The 23,915-nt window shown below is 35.3% G+C and overlaps 1 protein-coding gene across 2 annotated transcripts in view; it reads left to right on the forward strand.

Moving 5' to 3' along the window:
* EEA1 (early endosome antigen 1) overlaps window positions 1-23,915 on the forward strand; it is a 130,555-nt gene that overhangs the window by 89,330 nt on the left and 17,310 nt on the right. For both annotated transcript variants that reach the window (XM_070370926.1, XM_070370927.1), the window contains 8 exons: window positions 3,729-3,932; window positions 6,637-6,837; window positions 7,882-7,995; window positions 10,348-10,503; window positions 13,763-13,902; window positions 17,400-17,730; window positions 18,804-18,905; window positions 20,738-20,932. In XM_070370926.1, coding sequence (XP_070227027.1) covers window positions 3,729-3,932; window positions 6,637-6,837; window positions 7,882-7,995; window positions 10,348-10,503; window positions 13,763-13,902; window positions 17,400-17,730; window positions 18,804-18,905; window positions 20,738-20,932 — 1,443 coding nt within the window. The remainder of the gene's footprint in view (window positions 1-3,728; window positions 3,933-6,636; window positions 6,838-7,881; window positions 7,996-10,347; window positions 10,504-13,762; window positions 13,903-17,399; window positions 17,731-18,803; window positions 18,906-20,737; window positions 20,933-23,915) is intronic.

Here is a 23,915-nt window from a genome sequence, read left to right on the forward strand (position 1 = left end):
TGTTTCTCATGAACCCTCTGTTCCTTATCAGTTCCTGGTAGACAGGAACGAGTGGAGTGGCACGCTGTTCCCAGGACTGAGGTCATGGGACGGAACGCATGCGTGGATTTCCTTCAGTAACCTGTTACCCTAAGGAAAAACTGTTTAGTCACGACCCTCTTACTCAAGATATGGATTGTTTTCTGGCCTTATGACCATCGTTGTTCCTTGTTGTTACCTTGGTGACAGTTGATATACGTCTGGTTTTTGTTCTTTATTTTTTGAGTCCTTGTAGAACTTTGTATATACTCACACAGACATGATTAAAGCACCCTTGTTCCACCAGAACCTGGGTCTCCGTGTCTGTCTTTCTCTCTCTCTGGCTAGTTCTCTGGAGCGTGAAAGCCTGTTGAACTCACTTTCCTGCCTGGGCTTTTAAGACCTCCTAAGAGGGCGCCCTGTGCCTTCGTGAGCCGTACGAGCCCTGTTGTGGGGCTTTATTGGAGTTCCACATAACCCAGGGAATACTGGTGTCTTTCTCTCTTATATTTTTCTTTCATCATCGACTTTGATCCACCAAGTTCCAGTCTATTAATGGACCTCTACACTACTCCATTTCTTCTATGGGATTCTTGCCCACAGAAGTAGATAATAATGGTCATCTGAATTAAATTTGCCCATTCCCATCCATTTTAGATCACTTACTCCTAAGATGGTGATGTTTACTCTATTGCCATCTCCCCATCTCCTTGTCCACATCCAATTTACCTTGATTCGTGGACCTAACATTCCAGTTTCCTATGCAATACTGTAAAACACATTTTACTTTCATCACCAGACAGCCCCACAGCTGAGCATCATTTCTGCTTTGGCCCAGCTGCCTCATTTTTTCCTGGAGCTATTAGTAGTTGTCTTCTGCTCTTCCCCAGGAGCATATTGGACACCTTCTGACCAGGGGGACTCATCTTTTGGTGTCATATCTTTTTGCTTTTTTATACAGTTCATGGGGTTATCATGGCAAGAATACTGGAGTGGTTTTCCATCCCCCGCTGGACCACGTTTTGGCATTATATATTATTATGTTACATTATATTATATATGTAATTTTATAGGTAAGGTGAAGAAAAATCATGGTAGAGCATTCCTGAAGATAACCCCTCCCCTCCTTGGATAAAGTTGGAATGGTAATAGTTGAACTTCAGGTAGGCTGAGATTATTAAAGATTAAACTTTTAAGTTGATGTTCAGGGGTATATCTGAGGTCGAAAATTCCACTCAGTGACAGGAGTGAAGAAATGATTCTGAGTATGTAGTAGAGGTTGGAGTCTAGAAATCTGTGGTGGCATCAATCTATGTAGCTTTGTGATTTTGCTCTAATACTACTTAGAAATGTAGGCATGAAGAAAGCAGATTGCAACACTGATCTAAGGATTGGGCTTTTTTGGGGTGGCTGTTTTGGCAATTTGTGGGTAGAAGGAAATGGAGAATGTAGATGAAAGAATAGTTAAGGTAGTTCATATCCGTATGTGAGGTTCAGGAAGAAAAGCTAGGTATATACTAAATAAGCTAGAAGAAAATTGAGGTTAATGTCTCTTTGAAGAGCAAAAGTGAGGTCATGAAATTGGAAGACAGTTAGGAAGTTGTGTTCACAGAGTAGGAGAGTTGACATATTTTTATCTAGAACAATTTCAGGTGATTTAGAAGATCCTGCATGTGGGTGATTGAGTGGAATGAGTAAAGGTCCAGGAATTAAGATGCTGTGAATGTTGAAGCTGTATTCTTAATTCTCTATGTATTTTGTATTTCCCAGGAAATTGGCAGAAACTGGGATTGAGAAAAAGACTAAATCAGGTCTCAAGTCTTCAGTGAATGAGGTAGGGATTCATAGATGATGGCAACACAACATAGACATAGAAAATGAATACATAATTCCCAGAGCAGCTTAAAATTTTTATTTGAGGGAGAGATTAATGGCGGTGAGAAAAAAAATCTGGAAAAAGTCAACCTCTTCTGCTTGCCCAGTAGAACAGTCCTTACATATGAGAGAGGGCTGATAGGGAATTGGCACCTGTACAGGGAGAACCAAGTTTCAGCTTGGAATAGAGTGATAGTTCTGGGAAAGCTTAGGCCTGGAGCTGTGGTTCCAGAAGATTGGTGGATTGTGCAGAGAGGGGTCTTAGTGGCAGGAACAGAGGATGAGAGCAGAGAGATGAGGTTGCTTTTCATTGTTTTGTGATTGAAACTTCGAGGATGAGAAGCATGTTTGAAAGTGACTGATCTCACCTTGTTGGCACACATTGTTGAGGGTACCAGCTGGCTGCTGGCTCTGTCTCAGCAAGGTAGTGTGGGCTGCTGTGAAGTTTGCAGAAGGGTTCGTTAGGGCCTTTTCTGAGTAGAGGCTCTCTGGCTCTCATTTGGCTCTCTTAGAATGATTAGGGCAGAGGCTGTGACTCGGATAGCTCTCAGCATGAATGAGTGTTGTTCTGGGGGTGGTGGGCTACTGCAGGTAAAACATGGAGGCCTTGGTAAAGTGAAAAAGAGGATCCCGTAATGGAGCTATAGAAGAATCCAACTGGGCTGCTGAAATGAGCCTTCATGAGTGTATATGTGTTAAAATTCAATCACTTATTTTTCTGTTCACTCAATAAATGTCTTAGAATATGTGTATCTTGGATACATTGATGAATAAAACAGACAAAAATCTTCACTTTCTTGCAGCCTACATTCTTGTGACAAGGTAGAGAGAGGCAGATAAACATGAAAAATAAGTGAATTATTTAGTGTGTTAGAAGATAAGTGCTATGGAAAGAAAAGCTATTTACTAGAGGGTGTATGGAGAAGGCAATGGCCCCCACTCCGCTACTCTTGCCTGGAAACTCCCATGGATGGAGGAGCCTGGTAGGCTGCAGTCCATGGGGTCGCTAAGAGTCGGATATAACTGAGTGACTTCACTTTCACTTTTCACTTTCATGCACTGGAGAAGGAAATGGCAACCCACTCCAGTGTTCTTGCCTGGAGAATCCCAGGGACGGGGGAGCCTGGTGGGCTGCCGTCTATGGGGTTGCACAGAGTCAGACTGAAGTGACTTAGTAGTAGTAGGGGAGTATTGGTTGGTTGGTTGGTTGATTTAGTCACTAAGTCATGTCTGACTCTTGTAACTCCATGGTCTATAACCTGCCAGGCTCCTCTGCCCATGAGATTCTCCAGGCAAGAATACTGGAGTGGGTTGCCATTTCCTTCTCCAGAGGGAGTATTGGAAAAGGCTGTAATTTAAAATGTAATGATCATAGTAGGTATGATTGAGAAGGTGGCATTTGAGCAAACATTTGAAGAAGAGGGAGTGAGCCATTTGACTTTTGGGGAAGTGTGCCAGGTAGAAGAGATGATTAGTGCAAAGATTCCAAGGTGAAAGTGTGCCTGGTGTGATTAGGAATAATGAGGAGTCCCATGTGTCTCAAAATGGATTAAACAAACATTGTAGTAGATGGTGAAGCCAGAGTGTTAGAGTAAGAATGTGTAGTAAGAAGGTTTTTATTGGTTATTAAATTCTAGTTTATTATCAGTAATGTAGGTTTTATTGTTAAATATGTAGTTCTAGTTATATAAGTTTGCCATGTTAAAATGTAATGATTAATAAAAACAAATGTAACACTGAGAGTTTGAGTCTTAAAATTTATCATCAGTCATTTTGTTTGAGGAATAACTTTTAAATTCTCTATCCTTAAGGCAGTAGTTTTTAATTCTTTACAGAATGATTTGGAACAAGTACTACGTCAAATTGGTGATAAGGACCAAAAGATCCAGAACCTTGAAGCCTTATTACAGAAGAGCAAAGAAAATATTTCTTTACTAGAAAAGGAGAGAGAAGATCTTTATGCAAAAATTCAGGCTGGTGAGGGAGAGACTGCTGTTCTTAACCAATTACAAGAAAAAAACCATACATTACAGGAACAAGTAAGCTTGTGAAGTGTATTCTGTTTCTAAAATTTACTTTTATCTCTCTAAATCTTACTAAGTGTTCTATCTAAATAATTCTTCTATTATTTTTAGTACTTTTAAATTTATTTTGTATTTCTGACAAATACTTCATTTACCTCAGAGGTGGGTTGCTATTGTAGTGAAAGTAAGTTAGCATGATTTGATGACAGAATTCTCAGTTAATGTCCCAGGATGTAATTTATTACCTGTGTGACCATGAGCAAATCATTTCACTTTGTTGGCTCCTTTGAAAAGTATAGTTAGCTCATATTGAAAAGTTATTAATAATACGTTATCTCATGGCATTTTGTGATGTTTTGGAAAAAAGTGAGTAACAATATAAACTGAACTACTAATTAAGTGTTAGTTGTTACTGTGTATTGGTTAATATCTAGGCTTAGTGGTTACCTATCTTTTAATGATGTATGTTTTTGGAATACATAGCTAATAATAATTTTGGTAACTAGTTGCCTTATTCTAATATCTGTATGTTAGTTTAAATGGAGCTTATAAAATTTAGCTTAATACATTTTCAGACTGTAATAAGCACTTTTTGGAAAGAATTGTCCAATAAGGGAATTGTAATTATCTAAATGAGAAAGTATTAAACAATAAGTCATTTCAGTTTTCTAATTTGAGTATTAGAATATAACACAAGTTTTTTCCTCCAGGTTTCAAAGTTAGCCTTAGTTACCAGTTTATACTAGTTTTTAGTTAAAGTTGCATACAAATTAACATTGCTTATTATACAAACATGATCAGAAAAATGTACACAATTTTGAAGAAAGAATAAATAGAAGTAAATCTATGTACTTCTGCTTCTGGCCATGTTGGGATAACTGATACCTCTTTAGTCTTCCCGCTATAAACAACTGGAAAAGTGGAAAAAACTGTGTAAAACTAGTTTTCAGACATTGTACAGCAAATGCACAGGGTTTTCATCCCTGAGAGAAGAGAAGCAAGTGAAGTGAGCCTTTTGACCATTCCAACTTTTGACCTGGAGACAGTTCTCAGACTGGTGCAGGGTGAGAAAATCCAAGGAAAGCACAGTGGTCTCACTGAACTAAAGCACGAAAGATTTGGAATTCAGGGAGATGGAACTCAGATTTGCAGACAGAATGTCAGAGAGAAGGGAACAATGTGGAGATAAAGGTCCAGAAATCTGTGTAGGGATTTGCTTGAACCTTTAGCTGAATGCTAAGCTTTACACTCTTAAGGAGAGATTCCATGAGGCCGGACAGTGAACAGTTGTTAGGAGCTGCAACTTAAAAATGATCAGAACTCAGAGAGCTTGGAAACATTCAGGTCTTCACCAGTCAGAGAAGAGAGACACTTCGGGGCATTCAGTAGAAACCCCAGTAATGTCACACCTTAGAATTAAAACCAAATTAGCCCTAGAGTAAAAGCTAGTGTATATAAGCATGGGAATGAGCCTCAAAAGGATGCAGCTGAACCACAAGTATATTAATTGCCTATTGGAGCAAAATTCAATATTCTTTGAAAGAAGACAAATTTCAGACTTGTCATAACAAATATAAAAAAAAATTAATGGATAACACAAAGTGGAAAACATATGAGCTATAAGTAAGAGAAAAGTGATTCAATGGAAATAAAACCTGAAATAGGAGAGGATAGAGTCATCAGATAAGTACTTTAACACAGCTTTAAAATATATGGATATAAAGAGAAAAATATAATAATGAAAATAGAAGTGGAAACAAAAAAATAAAACTTTTAGAGGTTAAAATAATACCTAAAATGAAAATTTCACTGAATGAATATATTAAGTGGAAAAAACAATATCAGTGACCATTAAGACAAGGTAATTGAAACTGTCCACATTGAAGCCCAGAGAGACAAAAGACTGGGGTAAAAGATGAAGAGTGCCTTAGTGACCTGTAGGATAACATGTAGTCTAGGATATATGTATGTTTGTGTGTATGGTGTATACATGTGTGTGTGTGTGTGTGTGTGTGTGTGTGTAATTTGTGTCAAAGAAAAATGTTCATAGAAATAATGACTGAAAAATTGTAAAGTTGATTAAAAATATGAAAGCACAGATTCAAGAAACTCATGAATTCCAACCAGAGTACCCCAAAGAAACATCAGATGAGTTGGATTTCACCTAAATTAAAAACATGCTCTTCAAAAGACACCATTACAAAAATAAAAGCTAAGACACAGACTGGGAGAAAACAGGTGTAGGACATATATCTGACAATTGAGGAACATCCAGAATATATAAAGAACTCTTAATAGTCAGCTCAGTGATTGTCTGGGGCCAGAGATGAGTGGAGGGTATTGAGTGCATGAAGAAGCTTTTGGAGGTAATCATAAGGTTTTCTTGCTTGTTTGTGGTGATGGTTAAATGAATGTACATATTGATTAACTCCCCTCAAACTGTATAATTGAATTGCATAACTTGTATTTAAATTATAGTTCAGTAGAGTTGGTTTTAAAAATGGTAAGAATCTCTGAATGTGATGTTGTTATGATTCTGAGAGGTTATATTTACTTATTTTTGGAAAAATGTGAATAATTTTTCTTGGAAAAAAAAAAAAGTTGAGATAATCTATCCTAGAGTATTTTAACATTCTTATGGTGCTTACATTTGGGTTTCTTCTTCATTCTTGTTATATCATTTGTGACCTTCATAATTAGAGCCTTGCTTATATGATAGGTAACTCAGCTAACAGAGAAGCTGAAGAATCAGTCAGAAAGCCATAAACAAGCCCAGGAGAATTTGCATGACCAGGTGCAGGAGCAGAAGGCACATCTTAGAGCTGCACAAGACCGTGTCCTTTCCCTAGAATCCAGCATCAATGAATTAAATAGTCAGTTAAATGAAAGCAAGGAGAAGGTTTCCCAGCTTGATATACAGGTAATATTGCATTGTGCAACTTGTTTGTATGAATAAAACACTAGTTTTAAGCTATCACATTTAAACAATTTTTCTCTCTTCTTCTCTACCCCCTGCCTTACTTATTAATTGAAACAATAGAATTAGGAATTAAAGTTGTATGTGGACAGTTTGTTGAGCTTTCCTGTTTGCCTTTCTCCCTACCAGAGTTTTGCACTTTTCTCTTTTTCCATGAGGCCGTTACTACTGTTTTTGAAGTTCAAAGTAGTTTGTTATTATACCATTATATTTCTGTTACAGATGTTTATTTTGAATTTGATTTTTAAATTTTACTTTAAATGTTTGATTTAATAAAAACAAACACACACCCAAAACTTTAGGGGATTCCCTGGTGGTCCAGTGGTCAGGACTTGGCGTTTTCACCATTGAGGCCCACATTCAGTCCCTGGTTGGGAAACTAAAATCCCTCAAGCTGCATGTGCAGCCAAAAAATAACTTTATATAGTACAATTATGTATTTTAATATGTTTTCCTTCAGAGGGCAATATGGAAGCCTTGCTCAGTGAGTCAGTCACGGGGTGGAAATTAAGATATATTTCTTTCTCCATTCTCATTATTGTTTTTTTATTCTATACTACAGTAGAGAAAGTTTTAGAAACATTTCTAAGCTTTAATTTTCTTTATTTTAGGAGAATAATTCCATTAAAACCAGAAATAATAAAATAAGTATAAGAATTTGGAAAAAAGAGGATACACCTTTCTTTTTAAAATTTATTAGATGAGTTACAGATAATTCAATATGTGGATGTCCAATTTAAGAGAGAAAGGAGTGTTTTGGTGTTCTACAGGGACGTTTTTTTATCATTTATTAGAACATTATTAGGAGTATTCTCTCCTATTCATTCCTGTTTGGGGGATTATCACATACTTATTTTTTTAATGTCTAAATTTTTGTTTTCTGCTGAAAGATTTAATTTTTAAAATTAATGAGAAAAGTATTTTACACTCATCATGCAGACACCAAGAATTAAATACAAATTAAATGAGTTGTAAATTTCGTTACAGGTTAAAGCCAAAACTGAATTATTGCTATCAGCAGAAGCAGCAAAAACTGCTCAGAGAGCAGATCTTCAGAATCATCTGGACACAGCCCAAAATGCATTACAAGATAAACAGCAGGTAGGAGAACTTGATGCAGTTTCCTGTCATAACCTAATGTTTTGGTAGATAAATTAACTGGAAAAATATGTGAAAATGATACTTTGATATAATATTGTGATTGACTTGCTTATTCTCCTTAATTTCTCCTTGAGTTCCGAACTAGTGAGTGGAATATACAGGAGTTAGACAGATGGAGATAAAATATAATCTTTGGGACTTCCTTGGCAGTCTTTGGTTAAGACTTGGTGCTTTCGCTTAACCTTGGTGGATAACCTTGGTGGCCCGGGTTCAGTCCCTGGCCCGGGTTCAGTCCCTGGTTGGGGAGTTAATCATCCTGCAAACTGTGAGGCGCAGCCAAAAAAGAGAAGTGTGTTATTTATGTTCTTGATAAAGCTCACCTTGTGCAGTTGTGGTTGAGCTGCTTAATACTGTTTTTCTCCCATAATAGAGACCTTGGTGTGATGAAATGTTAACTCCTAATTTTTGAATTGTTTCTTCATCCTATTAAGTGGCAATGACTGGGAAGGAGAGACAGACTTCCACACCTGTTTTAAGTGGACAGTCAGGTGGTAACCCAGGTATACTTACCTCTTGGCAGGAAAAGAGCAGCATGTCTTCCATTTCAATTATAAGAGTTACTACTCTTTTCCTGGGGGTAGGAGTAAAAGTGGGGCTAGAAAGAATACCAGAGTTGTTATTCTCAACACTTCTGATAGAAAAAAGCTTCGTACTTCAGAATCCAAGGTTAAAATGCTGGTAGATTTTTCTTACCTTTGACCAGGTAGGAATTTTAAAATTACTGTTTACTTGAGAAGCAATACTGGTTGTTGATCCAAAAAGTTTTATTAATAATATAGTAGTATATATCAAGTTAATAAAACCTTTCTCTATATTTACCTTTAACTGCAATCCATTTTTCTCCTTATATGGAAATTTTGCTTTTAAGTTTGGTATATATCCTTCCAGACTTCTGTAAACATTGAAGAAAAAATATGTGTGTGTGTGTGTGTACACATACAGGTCTCTTTGTTTTATACATATGGTATCTCTATGTATGTTGTTCTACAACTTGGTTTTTACTTTACATTATTGCTAAACACGTCTATAAGGTATTTTCTAAGTACTATAGATCAGTGCCAGAAAGTATAGTGGAAAAAGTATGTATAAGAATAACCACATAAAAGTTGAAATTTTTATTTGCCCAAAATATTACTAGCAAAATTCTAAAGCAAGTAGCAAAATAATAGAACATTTTCTGAAGTATGTCTGATGAAAGATAGATATTTTGGTTTAAAACATTTTTACATAAGAAATAAATGAATCTACCAAAAGAAGTGAAAGATCAAAACTACATTAGGAAATCTTCATATTCATTAAGAATTAATTGCAAATTAAGACAGTAATATGCCCTTATTAAGGTAAAATGTTTGTGTGCATGTGTTTAACACTGTAAAGGCTAGACATGGTGTAGAAGAACAAGTCGCTTCCACACGTTGCTTGCAGTTCAACCTTTTGATGGTAATAGGGAAAGCTGGTTGGCAGTATATTTAAGACCTTTAAGATTTTTCATATTCTTAATCTCACTTTTAGTCCTTTACCCTAGGGAAATAATCATAGTTTTAAGAATGATGTTTGCGTATCTGTTGGAAAGGTTTATAGCAATCCAAGAATACCACCAAGGGTATTTGGCTAAATAATGATCTATATGAATACAATAGAAATTTATGCAGTCATGTATAATGATAGTTTGGAAGATAATGTCACAGTTTTATGATGCTTTGTTATAAAAACAAAGGAAGTTACAGTAACACTGTATGTAAACTGATATCCTTTATCTGAAAAGTAGAAAAAAAGAAAAAGAAACTAATACAGAAAAGTCTAGAAGGAAAGTTATCAAAACATTAATAGTATTTATGGGCAGTGGATTTCCTAATAATCTTTATTTATTTTGCTCTGCAATTAGATATTCCAAATCAATTGAACAAGTATTATAATGTAATCAATGTAATTAAAAATATTTTTAAAAATGGTATCTTGAACATTGAAAATATTTAATTATAGTATAAAAGCATTACTTTGTTATTAGCCTGCTTAACATCCTGTTGTATCTTTTGGCTTCTAAAATAACTCTTCCTAGAAAAAATTATTGAGCTATTATGTGTATAAACGTAGTATCTCAGAGTGTGTACAACTTCAGTTCAGGTCCTTTATGTTGATGGATAAATATAATCTCATATAGATTATTAGGCTTATTTATGGTCTTACTCAAAATACTTTCTTAAAGAGTTTTCTGCTTTACTTTGAGCAAACATTTGGGCCCTACAGCAAAGTAAAGCTTACCAAAGTTGTCTTTAATTATACTTTCTATAGGAGTTAAATAAGATCACTACTCAGTTGGATCAGGTCACTACAAAGTTGCAGGACAAGCAAGAACATTGCAGTCAGCTGGAAAGTCATCTTAAAGAATACAAAGAGAAACATCTGTCTTTAGAACAGAAAACTGAAGAATTAGAAGGTCAAATCAAGGTTTGTATAAAAAACTAGCCATATTTTCTATTGCTATAGCAATGGAAGTTGATGACCTAGAAGGAATCCAAGATTTTAAATTTGCAGGTGAAGGTCAAGTTGTGATATAAAAATTATTTGTAATTTTTCATGTCTTAATTTTGAATTCCACCTTTACTTTTAATTTCTTCACTAATGGATGGCTTTGCAAATAGCAGTTAATATATATACTGGTTCCATTGTAATGTCTAAATGTTTCAGAGAGACAGCCGTATCTACTCTGTAATTACAGGAAACTTATTTTTGTTGTTGTGAAGTCTCTTCTACCTCATAATTCATATCTCCTTCCCTCCTTATTCCCATATAATACTCAGTTATGGTATATTTCTTCCATTTTACATTTATACCCTTTGGATTTTATTTCTGATTAATATTATTAAAATTTTCACTGTGGTAAACTGTTTTTCTTTAACTCAACTTCAAGTGAAAGTGTTGATTTATATTAAAGAAATTAAATAACTACATATACTAGAGAAGGATTTGACCTGAGTCCTTTGCTCTTTGATAAATTTCTCAAATTACTATATGTGAAATTTACACCTTCACAGTCAGATGAAGTACTTCTGTACAACTGTAGAATCATGGGCTGTGTGTATGTATAGATGTGCATAGAAGAAGAAAATTACAGTTCTATTTATGGGTTCCCTTTTCATTATGGTCAGTAATAATAGTATACAAATTACATGGTGTAATGGTTGAAAAGAACAGAAAGGATTTTTTGTCTATTTGTTTTTAGTTGAAGGGCATGTAATGAGAATTCTGTTTGAGTATCTTTTTGTTGTTGTTTAGTCACTAAGTCATGTCCAACTCTCTGCAACCACAGGGACTGCAACACGTCAGGCTCCTCTGTCCTTCACTATCTCCTGGAGTTTGCTGAAATTCATATCCGGTGCTATCTATCCATCTCATCCTCTGCCACCCCTTCTCCTTTTGCCTACAGTCTTTCCCAGCATCAGGGTCTTTTCCATTGAGTGGGCTTTACATATCAGGTGGCTAAAGTATTGGAACTTCAGCATCAGTCCTTCCAATGAATATTCAGGGTTGATTTACTTTAGGATTGACTGGTTTGATCTCCTTGCAGTCCAAGGGACTCTCAAGAGTCTTCTCCAGCACCGTAATTTGAAAGCATCAGTTCTTCGGCACTCAGCCTTCTTCATCATCCAGCTTTTCACATACATATGTGACTGCTGGAAAAACCATAGCTTTGACTATATGGACCTTTGTCAGTAAAGTGATTTCTCTGCTTTTTACACTGTCTAGTCTAGGTGTGTATAGCTTTCTTTCCAAGGAGCAAGCATCTTTAAATTTCATGGCTGCAGTCATTGTCTATAGTGACTTTGGAGCCCCCCAAAATAAAATCTATCACTGCTTCCACTTTTTCCCCTTCTATTTGCCATGAAGTGATGGAAGTAGATGCCATGATCTTGGTTTTTTGAATGTTGAGTTTTAAGCCAGCTTTTTCACTCTCCTCTTTCACCTCATCAAGAGGCTCTTTAGTTCCTCTAAACTTTATTCCATTAGAGTGGTATCATCTGCATATCTGAGGTTGTTGATATTTCTTTTGGCAGTGTTGATTCCAGCTTGTGATTAATCCACCCTGGCATTTTTTATGATGTACTCTCCATATACGTTAAAGAAACAGGGTGTCTGCATACAGCCTTGTATACTCCTTTCCCAATTTTGAACTGTCAGTTGTTCCACGTAAGGTTCCTACTGTTGCTTCTTGACCTACATACAGGTTTCTCAGGAGATAGGTTAGGTGGTCTGGTATTCCCATCTCTTTAAGAATTTTCCACAGTTGTGGTCCACACAAAGGTTTTAGCATAGTCAATGAAGCAGTAGTAGGTGTTTTTCTGGAACTCCTCCCTTGCTTTCTCTAAGATCCAACAAATGTTGGCAATTTGATGTCTGGTTACTTTGCCTTTTCTAAACCCAGGTTGAATATCTGGAAGTTCTTGTTTCATGAACTGCTGAAGCCTAGCTTGAAAGATTTTGAGCATAACCTTCCTAGCATGTGAATGAGCACAATTGTATGGCAGTTTGAACATTCTTTGGCATTGCCCTTCTTTGGGATTGGATTGAAAACTGACCTTTTCCAGTCCTGGATCTTTGGACCTATGGACTACAGACCTTTGTCAGCAAAGTGATGTCTCTGCTTTTTACTATGGTGTCTAGGTTTGTCATAGCTTTCCTTCTAAGGAGCAAGCATCTTCGAATTTCGTGTCTGCAGTCACTGTCCATAGTGATTTTGGAGCTCAGGAAAATAAAATCTGTCTCTGCTTCTACTTTTTCCCCTTCTGTTTGCATGAAGTGATTGATTGGATGCCATGATCTTCGTTTTTTGAATGTTGTTTTAAGCCAACTTTTTCACTCTTCTCTTTTACCTTCATCAAGAGGCTATTTAGTTCCTCTTCACTTTCTGCCATTAGAGTGATACCAGCTGCATATCTGAGGTTGTTGATATTTCTCCCAGCAGTCTTGATTGCAGCTTGTGATTCATCCAGCCCAGCATTTCATATGATGTATTCTGCAAATAAGTTAAATAAACAGAGTGGCAATATACAACCTGTGGTACTCCTTTCCCAGTTATAGTTATTAAGAAAATGTTTTGCTTATAGATGTTCAAACTATATATTCAACAATTTGATTTTGTAAATTTGTAAAAATACACAGTTATATGTATATATATGAGATAGAAGCCACACTGTGAAGAATAATATCTGAATGAAGAGATTATAGATGCCAAATCCAAGTTTAATTGGCTTTGTATTTATGGTCAAGAGCTATTAATGAGAAGGACGACATGACAACTCCATTTTAGTTTTGAATATTTATAAAGATATATATTTTTAAAGATTATAAAGTTTAATTGGGCCCTTTGTTTTTTTCATACTTGAGTTAATAACTTTTATTCAAGTAATAAATATAATTATTTTAAGCTTATTCTCTTATTCAGTTCATTTTAAAAGTTAAAACTTAGTGACTATCTCTCATACAAAAACTCTGCTACTAGATCTTCTGAAAGATTGCAAGGTAAATGGCTCCTTTATTCAATAATGAGTTTAGAATGTTTTTTTGTTATTAACACAAGTATTTTTGTGTTTTTTTATTAACACAAGTACTTTTTGTGTTAATGTCAGTTTGAGTATAAACTAATGTTGTAATGTTTAATAGATAATTGTTGACATTAAAATTGTTTTATATTATATTTCTGCCATAGAAACTAGAAGCTGATATGCTTGAAGTTAAAGCAAGCAAGGAGCAAGCTTTGCAGGGTCTACAACAACAGAGACAGCTGAACACAGATTTAGAGCTTCGAGCCACAGAATTGAGTAAACAACTTGAAATGGAGAAAGAAACGTAAGCTAAACTACTTATGGGAGAGGATTATAAACTAAGTATTAAATTTTTCATAAGATTTCAATTTTCCTATCACAGGGCTTAAAGATTTACCTTGTAAACTGCTGATATTAATGTCAATGAAAAATAAAGCCATCACAATTTGGTTAAATAGGATGGCGTGTATCCAGTCACATTTTAGTAGACTTTGTCTTTAAGGGCCAAATACGGAGCTGACAGACTGGATCTCTGTCAAGAGGGTGAGGGTTTTTGACTGTCAGTAGTAAAGATGGAAGTCGATGGATAGCCTTGGAAAGGTGCCTTTCAGGGAAATGAAATTAAAATCCATCAAAGTTGATAATAATTAATTGCACCTCCATGGTTTCATCCTTACTTTGGGAGTGATGACAAAACATTTTTGTTTTCATGTCTAGTAAATTGGATCCTGATATTGTGAATGTGAGGATATACAGATGCATTTTGTGCCTCAAATGGCATTTCTTGTGACTCAACATATGTAGTTTCCAGTGCCTAGGTATTTGGGGAGTACATCTGATCCTTTTTTTTTTTAATAATTTTATTTTATTCATTATTTTTGGCTCTGTTTGGTGTTCATTGCTACATGGGCTTTCTCTAGCTGTGGCGAGCAGGAGTTACTCTCTGGTTCAGTACTCCAGTTTCTAATCGCAGTGGCTTGTCTCGTTGCGGAGCACGGACTGTAGGCTGCACGCAGGTTCGTTAGTTGCGGTTGTAGCTCTAGGGCTCCAGAGCACTGGCTCAGCCTTTGTGGCGCACAGGCCTAGTTGCTCAGCGGCATGTGGGATCTTCCTGGATCAAGAGTCGAGCAGGCGGATTCTTTTACCGCTGAGCTACCACGGCAGCCCACATCTGATCCTTTGTATCACCTACTAAGTGATTCTTCACCTCTGGAACCCAGTCATGTGACAGTAAAGATGACCTTTGAGGTGGTCCAGTTCAGTTCAGTCGCTCAGTCATTGCTTGTTCTCTTTTCTGAGGCCCCTATGGGCCCAGTAGTTCTTTCCGGGGGAAATTTTGCGTTTCTAGTAAGGTGTTTTTTTTATTTTTTATTTTTTGCCTTTACATTTTGTGCAGACATCTTTTATATGGGGTCCTGAATTTTTAGAGTACTAAGAAAGGAGGACTGGGCAAACATATCTGAGGTTTGACTAAACCCCACCCCTGATCATAGGACTCAGCCCAAATAATGGGGTACAGGGCTCCCCTTTCTCAAGGATCACCTATACTGCATGCAGCTCTTTCTCTCCAGTTTCCATCTTATATTTTCATTACTCTGCAGTTTGTGTTTTCAAATATCCTTTGTGATTTTTTTTTTTTTGCTCTATGAGTTACTTAGAAGTATATTGTTTACTTTTCAACTATTCAGGGTTTTTTTAAATATCTTACTGTTACTGGTTTCTAATTTAATTCCATTGTAGTTATAGAACATACTCTAAAATTCTGACATTTCAAACTCTCTTATTTATGGCACAGTGTATGGTTTATCTTGGTTAAGTTTCTTTGTGCACATCTGTGTTTTGTTGGGTAAAGTGTTCTGTAAATATCAGTTAGGTTAAGGTGGTTGATATTGTTGTTCTAATCCTCTGTATCCTTGCCACTGTTTTCTCTGGTCGTTTCTATCAGTTTTTGAGAAAGGGGTGTTTAAGGTTTCTCAGGTTATGGATTTATTTATTACTTCCTTTAGTGACCTTTTAAAAAAATAAACTAAGTTTTACCATCACTGTGCAGACCTTTATTTCTTTATGTGTTCTTTGATTCACATAGTCTTATGATTTTATAATAATTATTTACAGGAAAGTTACATAGCATAGTAAATATATCAAGTTCCAATTTTAGGGTTGGTTGACAGGGATTTTAACTATATTAAAATGGTCAAGTAATATTTATACAACAGCTTTTCTGTCTAGACCTTTAAATATCAGTGAGGTACAGGATTCTGTGAATGTATTTCATATGTTTTAGCTACTTTTTTTGAAAGTAAAAGAAAGTTTCTGGGGCTAAAAGTTAGAAAATTTCAAGGTATGTATGCAGATCTATATTAATACCCAACTTCAATTATGTGGCTGGTACATGTTTTAATAACCTTTCCTTAATATATTAAATTTATAATAAAGTACATTGGAAATAGTATGCATTCTAGAAATATTACTTTGTACTTGGTTTTGTTTTCATTTTAAAAAATGGTTAATCTCTAATGTGTGCCTTTCTTTTGCTATATAATATGCATAATTTTATTCATTTTATGAAAACAAAGTCTTTAAATTTCTTAAGCAATATCTTCATTTCTTTATTTTTTTTGAGTTTTTAAAAAACTTTTTATTTTATATTGGAATATAGCTGGATTAGCAAAAATATGTTGTGATAGTTTCAAATGAACAGCAAAGGGACTCAGCTATACATGTACATGTATCCATTCCCCCCCATTTCCTCATTCTTACAACTTTTCTGTTTTATAAAAAATTGAGGTATAGTTGATTTATAGTATCATGTTAGTTTTCAGGTTCTTGAAACTTCTTAATTCATTCAGGTGTAGAAAATTTATGTTAGAGGACAAATGATAAGTCTCTTAACATAATCTACTAGGCTCTAGGATTAAAGTAAATCTTTTGTCTTTCCTCCATATTTGCTTAAACTTGTTATCATTTTTCCCTAAAATAATTTTTCTACACCTGAATGAATTAAGAAATTTTAAGAATCCGAAACTAACATGATACTATAAATCAACTATACTTCAATTTTTTAAAAAACGGAAAAGTTGAGGAAATGGGTTAGAAGGATTTTCCTGATTGAGCTTCCCTGGTGGCTCAGATGGTAAAAAAAATCTGCCTGCAGCGCAGGAGACCTGAGTTCGATCCCTGGGTCAGGAAGATCCCCTGGAGAAGGAAATGGCAACCTATTCCAGAATTCTTGTCTGGCAAATCCTATGGACAGAGGAGCCTGGCAGGCTACAGTCCATGGGGTTGCAAAGACTCAGACAGGACTGAGTGACTAACACTTTCACTTTCATTTTTCCTGGTTATCTTATGTGTTTTGAAGTTTAGGACCTGTCAAATACACAATGTGTTTTATTTTTTCAAGTAAAGAGACAAATTTCTTTGTCCTTGGGGGCAACATAATAAATTGGTTCTTTAGGATACATGGAACAGTATTTCTGGCTGTCAAAGACTAGATGGTTTGCTGTATGCCCAGATTTCTTCGGGGATACACTGTGGTTAGACAAGACTGGATTAAATCATGGCCTTAGATGGTCTTGCCTTTATCACTAATTTATTTGACTCAAATAAAACCATCCTCATCTCTTAAATGACCAGATCAGATGTTCTAAGGCACTTTTTATTTGTGTGATTTTATGACATTAAATTATTAGTTTTACTTTTTAACTACAGAAGAAAGTTTTAAAGCTCAATTTATTAATGTGAATGGTAGATTAGAAATGACAAATTATGCATTATTAAAGAAATTGTTTCTTAAATATTTAGAGTATCTAATACAAAGTTGGATCTACAGAAGAAATCTGAAGCACTTGAAAATACTAAGCAAATGCTTACCAAGCAAGAAGAAGAAAAAACAATGCTTAAACAAGAAATTGAAAATTTAAGTCAAGATGCAAAGATGCAGCACAAGGAACTGAATGATAGGATTCAAACAGCAGTAACAGAACTACAGAAAGTGAAGGTGGAGAAAGACTCTCTGGTAGCAGAGCTTTCTGCAGCAAAAGAGAAACTGTCAAAAGTTTCTGATTCTTTGAAGAACTCCAAAAGTGAATTTGAAAAAGAAAATCAGAAGGGAAAAGCTGTTATATTAGATTTGGTTAGTTGTTTATGTTTATTTTCTTAGGTAGAAATGATTTTATTTAAAACATACTGCCTTTTCTGCTTAATTCACTGTTGATTTGTCATCCTGCGTTTAAATGATCTTAAGTGTTGTTATGAGAAAAGGAATGGAGATTACTTAACCTGAGAAAGAGATATTTGTGCTTGTGTGTGTAATTTTCCAATGGCCCAGAAAGTTTTCAGCTGAATATATATTCTTTCTCTGTTGAGGACCTGGTGCTAGGTTTGGGGAGGACTGCAGCACGTTTGTCCTTCTGGACATTTCTGCAGAGAATATAACTACTAATTGAAATGTTTTTCACCTGACTGTAAAAAAAAGAAAGAAGACCAGAAAGATCTTAATGACTTCTAACTCTGGTGCTATAAACTTTCTGATTCTTTATTCAGTTTTCTAAAACTCTAGATAAAACCATGTCTTAGAGATATTGTAAACAATATTTAAACTATAGAGAAAAACATCTTGAGTCTCAGGAAATACTTATAGGGCAATGTATCCTCAGAAATATTTTAACCCAGAATAACATGGAATAACAGCAAAAGTAAAATTCTTTTGTTCTTAATATGAAGGTCAGTGAAAGTGTTGAGGAGCATAAAAAGCATGATTTTCATATGTTACTTTTATGTTCTGTTTGGAAAAAATGTCTGTATATCTTCCCTCTTAAGTTATATGGGATTATTTTAATTTATTATTTCCATACTTTAAAAAATTTCCATTTTTTTGAAGCCCATTATTCTACTTTTAAAATAGCATAAGTTAGTTAATTGTGTAACATAAAAATGTGGTTTCCAAAGTATTCTAAAATCTTGTCTAAATATTATTGAAAGTATTTTTTGTGACTATTGGTTGATAATAGAAACTCTTAGCCTCTCTCCCCGTTTACTGCTATAATATTTGCCTGTTGTTATTACTGAAATGAATGATTCTATCCCATCTTAAATCATCAATGATTCTAGTTTATTTCCTTTTGTGGATCTTACTAAGCTTATAAACCCTAAATTCTTAAATTTACTACAAATATTTTCTGCATAATGTAGTTTCCACTTTTTTAGGAGAAAACTTGCAAAGAATTAAAGCATCAGCTTCAAGTACGGACAGAAAGCCTGCATAAGGAGCAGAATGAAATGAAAAAGTCACTTGAAAAAGAAAAGGAGGTAAGATTTTCTATAACAGAAATATATAAAGCATAATAAGGTTTTATATTTTCAAAATATCTTCACAGTAGATTCTTAATTCAAAAGGTTTATTTTCTTTGTATTCTACCAACTGCTAAAAAGATTTAAGCTAAATGATAATAAAAGGCCCAAAATAAAGGATTATAATTAATAATAAAATAAAGAATTATACTTAATAAATAGAGTCAACTAACCTGAGTGATTTAATTAAATTATCAAAGTTAAGGAACATTAGTATGGATAAAAACAGTCTTCATAGATTTTCCATAGAAATGACATTTAAGTGCTCTTTGACATTTATGTTAATGAAATATTTAATAATGGTTATATAAGAATCACAATTAAGTGATTGTTCTGTGGTTAATGCTTCTATTGTTCTTCATCAAAACAAACATGAGTAAATAAATGTATATAATATATATATATTATTATTCTTCTCTGAAGATATAACCTCTAGCAGCTAGAGTCTAGGCATGTAGCTTTTTAGAGATCTGATTTGATAAAGCAGCAAAACATCATCCCAACAAGTCTTCAGTGTGATTATGTTCTGGTTGTTGATTGAAAGAAGACTTCTGTGCTTTATATGCCAGTCATAGTGGCAAAATTACAGTGATTTAGTGCCCAGGCCGTGAATCCAGATTGTCCAAATTTATATCCTAACCGTGTCAGTTATTAGCTCTGCTGTCTTGACTTCTCTCAGGCAGATGACTCATCTCTCTGTGCTCCAGTTTCTTCAGCGGTAAGATGAGGCTGATAGTAGAATCTGTGTCATAGCTTTATTGTGAGAAGTAAATGGGTTAATGCATATCAGAGTGCTCAGAATACCAATTGTAATGAAATAAATGGTCAGGGGTTAGCTATTACTTTATCATTGGTTATCATAACAATCATCAGCATTGTTAACACTGCTTGACTCCTGTTTTGCACGAAATATTTCCCTTTGTATTGGCAATAAGCTGAAGCATCCATATACATAGCTCTGAAACTTTTAAAAGTAACTTTGAGTGGTCAATTGCTCAAATTAGGTCTTTAATGAAATATGCGTAAAACATGAAAATGTGACTTTGGTTGGAAGGGTGAGACGTAGTGTAGTTCACCTTGGCCACAGAAGAACCTCAGTGTGACTTCTATATGATAGTTAATTTTGAACAGAAATGTATCCTAATAAATTATGAAAACAGGTAGTAGCAAAATATGCCTCAAATCTCTAAATGAGGACATGATTGTATGGTTTAGACAGATACTAAAGATGTTTGCCAAAATTATTTTGTTAATTTGTTAATATGATAGTTAATATGAAGCTATCCTTTCTGATTCACTTTGACTAGTAGACTCAGCATTTTTAAAATTTTATTTTACTTTTTTTGGCCCCACTGTGCTGCTTGCAGGGATCTTGAACCCAGGCCTGGCAGTGAAAGTGCTGAGTCCTGACCACTGGACAACCAGGGAATTCAGTTAGGATTTTGAGAATATTCAAGACAGTAGACATTTCAGCAATCTAAAGACTGTTGATTTTCCCTTTTCTATGATATGAGAATACCAATCCTGTGCATTTGCAGGCTCTATCCCAATGTATAAGTTAAAAAGGAAGGCAAGATTAAACAAATATTGATCAGTCCATAGTCTGATCCAATGGTGAAGTGTCAGTTATGAAAGTTCCATGAGGGCAGGGATTTTTCTTTTTGGTTTACTACTGAATATCTGTGGTCAACAGACTCAGTAGTTTCTACTTACAGTAATGCTTAATAGGTACTCAATAAATGTGTGTTGAATGGAGAAATGAATGCTGAACAGATTGTATTTTCTTTTAGACTTCTCATCAGTTGAAGTTGGAGCTCAGTTCCATGCAGGGACAAGTCATACAGGCCCAGGACAGCTTAAAACAAAAGGAAAAAGAAGAACAACAGCTTCAGAGTAACATAAATGAGCTAAAGCAATTGACTGAACAGAAGAAAAAGCAAATTGAAACACTCCAAGGAGAAGTTAAAATTGCTGTTTCACAGAAGGTAATGATATGATACTTACTTTCTATTGGAAGAAAAACTTTGAAGTTAAAATAACTGTATGATAGTTAACACAAATGAGTTGCAACAAAGAAAATTTTACATATATGCCCAAATTTTCTTTAAGTTAAATGTATAATGCACTGAATTATATGATTAAATATCTGTCTAGATTTCCATTCACTATAACCATGTTGTTAGACACTTATTTAAAATCTTAGCACTAATTGTTTGTCTGATAGACATAAAACTGCCTTTTTGTAAAATAACATGTAACTAACGTTAAGAGAATATTTATACACCATTTATAGTGTATTAGAAGATTTTAAGGAATTTAAAAAATCAGATCAGATCAGTTGCTCAGTCGTGTCCAACTCTTTGCGACCCCATGAATCCCAGCACGCCAGGCCTCCCTGTCCATCACCAACTCCCGGAGTTCACTCAGACTCACATCCATCGAGTCAGTGATGCCATCCAGCCATCTCATCCTCTGTCATCCCCTTCTCCTCTTGCCCCCAATCCCTCCCAGCATCAGAGTCTTTTCCAATGAGTCAACTCTTCGCATGAAGTGGCCAAAGTACTGGAGTTTCAGCTTTAGCATCATTCCTTCCAAAGAAATCCCAGGGCTGATCTCCTTTAGAATGGACTGGTTGGATCTCCTTGCAGTCCAAGGGACTCTCAAGATAATTTATCCTTATTAATGGAAATAACCAAGAACAAAAATCACAAAGATATTTAAATATTTAGTAGTATAGGTTTCATATAGTTTTTTTAAGTTGTATCATAATGGTTTGTTTCCAAACCTACGCTAATTTATTATTAAACATCTGTCCTTCATTCTTAAGTATGTTTTAGTACTTGTCCAGAACAAGAGTTGATAAAAGTGGATTGAGCTTAATATTTGAACAAATGGAGGTTTTTCCCAGTGTTGATATGTGCATATTAATTCATCTAGGGAGAAGAGAGAGATAATATCCCTAGTATGTGAAACAAAGTATATCATGTTTTTAATAGTTGGCTTGTCATGTTACTAGAGGGGGAAAAAACCCACAAATACATATTTTATGCTGATCACTGTTTTTATAATGATTATTATGGCCACTTTACAAAAGAGTGATTTTCTTATAACACAAACAGGAGTAGACAAATTTGTCTGACCTTTTTTTGTGTGTGTTATCATATATATATAATCATACATCAGGATGTAATTATCACAGTGTATATTTTGTTCTATGATTTGACATCTTGAGGTCATTTTTTCCCCTCAAATCTAGTAGCCTCATATTCAAGTTTTCCTTAGATCTTCATTTTTATATCATGATTTAGTAAATTAAAAAAAAAAGCCAACAACTATTTTTACTACATTTTCTTTTTTATTTATTATAGTAAGATTGCTTCCAGATTTATAATTAATGTATATTGCCAATACTGTGCATGGCTTTATTAAATGGTGGTTCAGTCGGTAAAGAATCCGCCTGCAATGTGGGTGGAAAGATCCCCTGGAGGAGGACATGGCAACCCACTCCAGTATTCTTGTCTGGAGAATCCCCGTGGATAGAGGAGCCTGGTGGGCTGCAGTCCATGGGGTCGCAAAGAGTCGGACACAACTGAGCAACTAAGCACAGCACAGCACGTTAAATGACATCTTAAGGATTTTGACATTTAGAGGAAATGCTCTTATTGGTAGTTGTCTTGTATGGGACTGTTATAATGAAAATACCACAGACTAGACGGTTTAAATAATAAGCATTTATTTCTCATAGTTCTGGAGACTGGAAAGTTGAAGATCAAGGCACCTGGCATATTGAGTGTCTGGTGAGGGCCCACTTTCTGGCTTGTAGGCAGCTGTCTTGTTGTATCCTTATATGACTGAGCGATTGTATTTCTTCTTGTAAACCCACTAATCCTATTCATGAGGGCTCTACCTTAATGACTGCCAAAGACCCCTACCTGCAAATACCATCACATTTGATCCAGGCTTCAACTTGAATTTTGTGGAGTCACAAATATTCATAGCAGTATGCTGGGGTCCAGCCCCGGTTGATCCAGGGAATTCGAAGGGGAGACGGCATCGGCGAGTACACTGGTTTTAATTAAATACTAATCAAAGATATAAAGAGTAATAGAATAAGGATAGCTCAGTGAGAAAATTCAGTGGAGAAAAGAGGCTGAATAGCTTGGTTTACGTGGAAAACCAATAAAACTTCAAGCCAAGAAGTTTGCACCACCTACGTAGGCCACAGGCGTCTTCCCATTCTCCCGAGGGAGAGGAGACCCTAAGGCCTCCCCGGTCAGATATTAGAAGCCCGGCAGAATTAGTAGGCTTGGCGGGCCTCCGTGCTCCAGATGGAAATTCAGTCAGAGGTTGAGAGAAAGAATGACATGGGGAGACCAAGCTTCGGTGAGCAAGGCCCATAGCTTTATTTTCAACAGGGGTATACCTGTTGAAAATATATATTTTCAACTTATGGTATACCATAAGTTGCACATAGAGGATAATAGGGGGTGTGAAATCATGCAAAGTCAGCAGTCTTTGATCCTTATCGAAACCAGGGTTTCTTTTCTGCAAACTTATCGTATACAAATGGTTTAGGTGATTTACATCATCTTCTGGCCAGAAGGCCTATTAACATTTTATGACTCTGACAAAGGTTTGTCAACCATAAGACTTATTTTCTCTAAGAGTAATTAGTTTGGCGCCATACTCCGAAGGTGTTAGATAAAGTTGTATTCCTATAGGGCATAGGTGCAGTGGGTTTACAACAAAGGAAAGAATTTATTACCTTAAGGGTCTAAAGTTGCTAACACCAAGGCCACTACTTATTTTTTCTACATACCAACTATATTAATTAATACACATTCAAGGATACAATACAGGGGATGTGGAAACTTGGCAGCAAGCATTGGCTCATCAATGAAATCTACTAGTTTTATTCTGACAGCTTCTGACTCTCCAAGAGGCTCTATGCTATTTGAATATCTTAAG

Source organism: Bos mutus, chromosome 5 (assembly GCF_027580195.1).
Source record: "Bos mutus isolate GX-2022 chromosome 5, NWIPB_WYAK_1.1, whole genome shotgun sequence".
Lineage (NCBI taxonomy): Eukaryota > Metazoa > Chordata > Mammalia > Artiodactyla > Bovidae > Bos > Bos mutus.